Source organism: Musa acuminata, chromosome BXJ1-3 (genome assembly GCF_036884655.1).
Source record: "Musa acuminata AAA Group cultivar baxijiao chromosome BXJ1-3, Cavendish_Baxijiao_AAA, whole genome shotgun sequence".
Taxonomy (NCBI): Eukaryota; Viridiplantae; Streptophyta; class Magnoliopsida; order Zingiberales; family Musaceae; genus Musa; species Musa acuminata.
Window position 1 is genome coordinate 5,085,871 of NC_088329.1, and position 6,495 is coordinate 5,092,365.

Below are 6,495 nucleotides of genomic sequence, written 5' to 3' on the forward strand. Positions count from 1 at the left end.
ACTCATTCATTATAATCTTATAATAGTATTATCCTAGTATGAAAATTATTAATTTTTGTTTCATCTTCTTTTTATTGTTTTCTCAATATTGAATGCTTTATCCTCTTTATTGAGCCAATGGAAACCCAAATGATGGAAGTGATGAATAAGGTGACTTCATCATTCTAAGTCCACTCCTCTCAGGATGAGCATTCCCCAATGCATGATTTGATCTTTGGTGTTTGCAGTACGAGAACCCACTATTTAGGATGAGGAGGAAGATGCAAATTGGATGTGTTTTTTTTCTCCACTACACATTGAGACCATGGAGAGGGATGGGCTAAAGTGATATATCCTCCTTTGATGAACCAAATGCAAGCAAAGAGAGCTCTTTCCATTGAAATGTCATGCGGTTGATGGATTACTGAGGTGGAATAAGCTGACAGGTTGTAGATAAGCCAGCCACAAGTGTGTGTGTCTTGGATCCTCCAATTTGATCTGCTGCAGCACAAGGTTGAGAAGCATGCAGTAGATTAGTGTAGTGTGCCATGAGCCTACTGTTTACGATGTCGAAGGATCAGACATTTCATCTACTTGGCATGCAACAGCCAGATTTGGTTAGAATCTGTCACATTTCATCTATTCGGGACCTCTCAACCATGCATGCATCCTGCATGCCAGTATCTTTGGGTGCAAGATGGGGAGTGATGAAGACAAAATCGCCCACAATAAAAGAAGGTCGATCATGATTGGTTTTCTGTTCGTCTTCATGCAAATGGCGTTATGTCAACACTACATTTCAGTGAATAAGTTATTGCCAATCATTGCAGCAGGAGACGACCTTCTCCACCAGCCACTGTCTCTTATGGTGCAGGTCACAGTGTCAGATCTCTGTCACGATATTGGATTAGTTCTTGTCGTCTGACAATGAAACAAGTGAGCTCGTTAAACTACAGCATCTGAAAGATTCACAACTGCAGCACCCAAAGATTACTTCTTCACCCATTTCTTACACCACCCTGCCCATCCATGGCGTTCGAAGATTGCAGGACGACGGCGTCGACTTCAGCAGTGAAGATTGCTCGAACTGGTCGGTGGTCGGACAGCTGCGACTCGCATCGTTCGTACTCGGTTTGCTTCAGTCCCTCACCCAGCCACAGTATTCGATCGCACCTACAAAACCAGCACGCTTCACTTCCCCAGCAACAGTGAAATGCATGCTTTAGTGGATGCAGGGACCAATGGACTAACCACGCAGGAGCTCGTCTTCTTTCTCCTATAATACCAGGAACATCCCAGCAGTACTGATCGGAGTTCGGATGATACTTGTAGGTGGGAGAGAACGTGATGGCACCCTCATTCCAACCTTCAAGTGTTCGGCCCTCGGATAACTCTAATCTTAGCTACAGATCAAACAAAGACGATGAGAGGTTAAGCAATGTGTATATGATCGATGTAGAAGAAAAGGGTTGAAGTACCTGATCTTGATCTAACAAGATGTTCCACTCCTTTTGTTCCACCAGTGACCTTGTTTTGGCTTCTGGCAAGGAGATCCTGTAGTTTAAATCCCCAAACAACACTATTCGACTGCATGAAATGTAAAATCACGTTAAGTGAATCTTTCCCGACTATAAACATCACCAGTCAAATGCAAAAAAAAATGAAGTATTTATTTGATTATTTTTCTGTAGTTGAATCTATGGATATTGATCATGAAATGGGTCATCAGTCTTATCTCAACACCATTTAACAAGGTTCACAACAATTTTATTCGACATGATATATATTAACATAACCAACAAGTTCTTGATCTACTAATTGGCACTCTTCCTTTTTTTATTTCTCAACCAAGAAAATATGACCAAAACCATTTATAGAAGTTGATGGTGTACTCACTCATGATCAAGGATCTTCTTCGGCAAATCATTAGAAGAGTCACTGGAAAAGCATGTCTTCGACAGTATATCCATGACATTTGAGTTCCTACGCATCTCATCTCCTTCCTTTCCTCCCGAAGCCAAATGGCAGCAAACAAAACAGAAACTTGATTCATGCAAGCAAAATCTAACAGACACTGACCCCTGCAAGCTCCAAACAAGATGTAAATATGAAGAGAGAGAGAGAGAGAGAGAGAGAGAGAGAGAGAGAGAGAGAGAGAGAGAGGGAGAGGGTTACCTTATTCCTTAAGCAGCCCATGATGCCACAACCAATGCATGAGACACTTGGATTACTAACGTAGACCAAAAGATCGTTCCTAATCCATAATGAGACCAAAATTCCAACCATTTGCTTGCTTATAATGCACCTGAAATCTCCAGCCTTTCTCTCCCTATGGTAGCCATCCTTCACAGGATACACCTTACGATGCTCCGCTGGTTCAAACATCTGAGTAGGCCTTTGTTCGGGTAGGGACTTGTTCAATGTTGCACCTATGATGGAGTTCCACTTCCCGGCCATCTTACTCTCTTCCAGACCAAGGACATTCCTGGTTCTAAGTGGTATGATCTCCTGGAACCTACAACAATGATCAGTTATCAAAATGTTATGGAGAGGAACTATAATTTCAGAAAGATTTGCAGAAGACAAGCGTTGGATATACCCAAGAACATATATGTCATAAGAGTTATTACTGGTGTCCATCCAATTCTCCAAATCAAGATCATCGGACGGCGGGATTCCTCCTACATTCCATGTACCAACAAACACTCTGAAAAGGAACAAAAGAAGCCATGTTACCCTGTTAAGATCATCAAATACATGAAGGCAAAAGCTGTGTTATGTCAAGCTTACTTGTATGCAGATGTGACCAACTGACCACAGCTTGCACCATCAAGCAATGCCATGTATGTTATCAGCAACTTAGGTATCACTGTCAGTGACCAATCTAAGCCGAGTAATAAGATGTGCCAACACATATGTAGCGGCAGATACACCTTGAGCTGTGTGTGTTGGCCTCTCCAAGTTCTCGTTGCCTTGGCATGATACTTGGAGAAGGAAGAGGAAATGGGAGGCTGCTTTATGTAGGAAGACGATGGAACAAAGTGGTGGAGGTAAGGAAGATTAATAGATATGGATTGGCAAGTGGGAGCAAATTGCTCTGACGTTTAAGGTGATGCATGCAAGTCGAGCTCCATTGGATTGCACTACTACTCCCTTGAGATATCATGGAGATATGAGGGTGATGATATGTTGGGGCCAAGGCTGTAAATTCTAGAATCATCCAACTTGTTCTCTTCCTTGTTTACTGTCTCATGGTTTGTGGAGACAACATAGTGAACAGTATGTTGGATGGCAGGCCACCAGCAAGGGTGACAGCAGACATAAAGGACTGAATCAAAATAATTAGGATAATTCTGCAACTTGATCATAATTTATGTCCATCTTGAAATTGTAATCCTTTTGTTCATTGTTTATGCTCTTAAACTAGTAGTAAAATATTATTTATATCATTTTAATGATCTAGTTTCATGTGCAAACGATTCGGAAGACCGATATATATACATATGTATACACACACAAAAGAAATTTTAAGATAAAGTGTGGAAGAAAGAAAAAGAAAAGAAAAACTTAGGATGTTTGTTGGTTTTTTTTTTCAAAATTTATAAGAGAGGTCAAGAGATTTTTCTTTAATCTATAAAAGAAGATATATAATAGTTTTGAGTTATATTGTAATAATATTGGTGGAGAAAAACCTCTAAATAAAAAAAAAAGCCAGAGATCATACCATAAAATTGATAAAAAAAAAAAATTAATGTGGTCCGATATTCCTATCTTTATTTACAAAAAAAAAATTAAAAATTTCAATGTGTGAGATTAATAACACATACCTTTCAATTAATTATAACTTTATAGATTCACTTCTATACCTTATTACATACTCTTCTTAGGAACACTACGGATATGTGAAACATATTCTAGCACTCAATTTTATAAATATTCAATGAGTATGCAAACATAATTTAGCACTCAATTTGATCTAAATTTCCATGGGCCTTTTATTTTTGGCTTCCTATGCACCAACCAAATGCATACAAAGTTGTCAAACACTAGTATATAACCCCACATATCTTGACAAAAGTCAGTGTCAAATCATCTTTGAGTTTTAAATGTTATCATGAAACTCTTAGGGCACAAAACAAGACAGTGCCATCTTTGTCTCACTCTAGGGGATAATCTAATCGTGAGAGCTCACAAATTTATTTAGTTCCACTTGCTAATTTTAATGCTCTCTCTCTCTCTCTCTCTCTCTCTCTCTCTCTCTTTGCGATGTTGCCACTACTTATATTATTTTTCTTTATCTTCCTGGAAGTACCATATCTGCCTTTTTCTCTTGATATATAAACTAGCTGCTGCCAGTTGGTTGATGCACAAAAGCTATAAATTATCACATTGGAACATTCTTAATGCCTGGAACTGCTTACAATCTCTCTCTCTCTCTCTCTCTCTCTCTCTCTCTCTCATTTTCAGTAGTGACATTAATATTCCTCAAGGAAGCCAAATAGGAATGCAGATGTAAGATCAGCTTACATTCTTTTGAAGAGGTTTGCAACTCCTAAACCTAACTATAAATGTTCCATATAGAAAATAACAGCTCAAAAAAGCTTATCCTAATTATGAATCTTAAAGCTCTAATACCATGTAAGCAACATCTTGATCTGAGTTCCCTAACCCATCTAACTGAATCTTTTTCTTTAATTTTGGCTCATTTAGATTAAGAAATTTGCTCAACCAGCTTTGATTAATGTCATTTATATCTAAAAGTTTGAGTCCATAAATGAGACATGATTTATTGATTTATATTCTTATTACTTTCCTTCACATGTGAATGGCTGATTAATTGCTTCCAACTCAACACCTGAAACCTAGATCAATAGAAAAAAATTTTAAATGCATAATCTAGATATGATTTGAATACAAAATCTTTCATTCTGATTTTAATTTTTTTCTTAATATCTTATGAAGTTCTTTGCTTCATCATTAATGATAAATACTCTAAACACCTTCAATTACTCTATTTATCTTATGCCATCACCACAACCAATCAATGCACCAAATCACTTCCCTTTTCTCTACTTCTGAGTATGATATTTATAATGTTATCATGTGCCTCTCACTTGCCATAGCTGGGTGTATGATTAACATATCAATCTTTTATATCCCAAGGATAAAATATCATGATGATGACATGGTTTGAAGCAGTAGTATATGATCAATCAAGGTGCAACAGAAACCCTACAAGTTTAATGGTTAGTGGAAAAGCTGTTAAATAAGTGAAATAATTGATCAGAATGCATGAACCACCACTTCCCTCTTTCTACATTTCCCTGTTTATGATAGAGAGTCTCATCATTTTGGCATTGTTCTCATGGACCCAGAATTAGGTGGCTCATTTTGTAATGGCCTAATGAGGAACATGACAAGGAATCCATAATGTTCATCATAGCTGGCTATCTACTGGAAAAGCTTTGATCTTCCATTTTCTAAAACTACATCTTAACTTCCAAATAATTAGATTTGAACATATTCTTTTCTTCCAACATCAACTAAGCCCATATTCTTTGCTATAGACTGATGGGTACTTGAGGAAGTGATCATGATAAGTACTTCTCATTAAAACAGCTGATTGATCTGCTACTCTATCTACTATCAATTAAGCTGAGTGGGGAAATGGTAGCCAGACAATCTTTAACTAGTTAATCTAGAGTTACATCAGTGTATCATGTAAGGTAAGCGCAAGTTGCAAGCATGGAAAAAGAAGTTTAGCTTGCAAGGTCATAATGATTCTAAAGAATATGAAACATCAAATCTGATGGTGATGGAAACTATAACTCACTCAAATTAGCTCATGTTTTGCTGATTTGTTTTTCCAGGTATTATGCTTAAAGGCCTTCTACATGTATACACTAAATGTAGTGCTAGAAATCATGAGGGAGGTAAGCTCCAAACTTTGGCTCCCCCAAACTTAATATGATTCCTAGTTTCCTTATTGTTTTACTTACACATGAGGAGGGCATCCTTTCTAGTCTCTTGTAAGATCTCCTTCTAACCCATGAAAAGCTTAGTTAGGAAGACATAGAAGTGGGCTTCTTAATGACTCCAAAAGGTCATTAGAGTATAGCTCACTTCAAAGATGCTCAAAGGATTTCACCTTAGAACAGCTTATTGTTCTATCCAAGTCAATTCAGACCCAACCCGGTCCGGGCCATTAGCTAATTTTTCCCGCTCGTGAACCGGACCGGGTTAATGGTGGCCAATGACTCGGGCCATTCTACTCGACCGGGTTAATAATGGAGGCCAATACATTTCAGGCCAATATATAGTGAACGGATCGACGTATAGTTAATCATTGATTTGTCTACTAATTAATGAATACATGATCTGAAATAAAAGATCCGACTCGAATATTTCATATTATGATTGTAAATGGATCGGACGCGGGTATGTCATAAATCCGATCCGCTCCAAAGTGCGGACGAAAACTCGACGGAACGGGTGGCATGCAGGTGTCGTGGCCGT

At 38.1% G+C, this 6,495-nt stretch overlaps 1 protein-coding gene across 2 annotated transcripts; it reads right to left on the reverse strand.

Moving 5' to 3' along the window:
* Window positions 1–457: 457 nt before the first annotated feature.
* Window positions 458–2,990, reverse strand: LOC135636719 (type IV inositol polyphosphate 5-phosphatase 9-like). Of its 2 annotated transcripts, none has more exons than XM_065148665.1 (7): window positions 2,770–2,990; window positions 2,579–2,686; window positions 2,155–2,494; window positions 1,876–1,982; window positions 1,458–1,566; window positions 1,231–1,382; window positions 458–1,152 (listed from the first exon to the last, which is right to left on the reverse strand). In XM_065148665.1, the coding sequence occupies exons 1-7, from the start codon at window positions 2,892–2,894 to the stop codon at window positions 978–980; spliced, it is 1,116 nt and encodes a 371-aa protein (XP_065004737.1). In that variant the 5' UTR covers window positions 2,895–2,990; the 3' UTR covers window positions 458–977. The 2 variants fall into 2 exon arrangements, with proteins under 2 accessions (XP_065004737.1, XP_065004729.1); XM_065148657.1 differs by having other exon boundaries at window positions 459–1,152; window positions 1,876–2,060.
* Window positions 2,991–6,495: the final 3,505 nt, after the last annotated feature.

What these genes read in the sequence shown, in the direction of transcription:
- LOC135636719 (XM_065148657.1), bottom strand. Translation starts at nt 2,894, where the DNA reads ATGTGTTGGCACATCTTATTACTCGGCTTAGATTGGTCACTGACAGTG. An exon ending in TCTTGTTAGATCAAGATCAG is followed by an intron (nt 1,383 to 1,457) that starts GTACTTCAACCC and finishes TTTGATCTGTAG; the next exon opens with CTAAGATTAGAGTTATCCGA. An exon ending in AGAAGACGAGCTCCTGCGTG is followed by an intron (nt 1,153 to 1,230) that starts GTTAGTCCATTG and finishes CTGGTTTTGTAG; the next exon opens with GTGCGATCGAATACTGTGGC.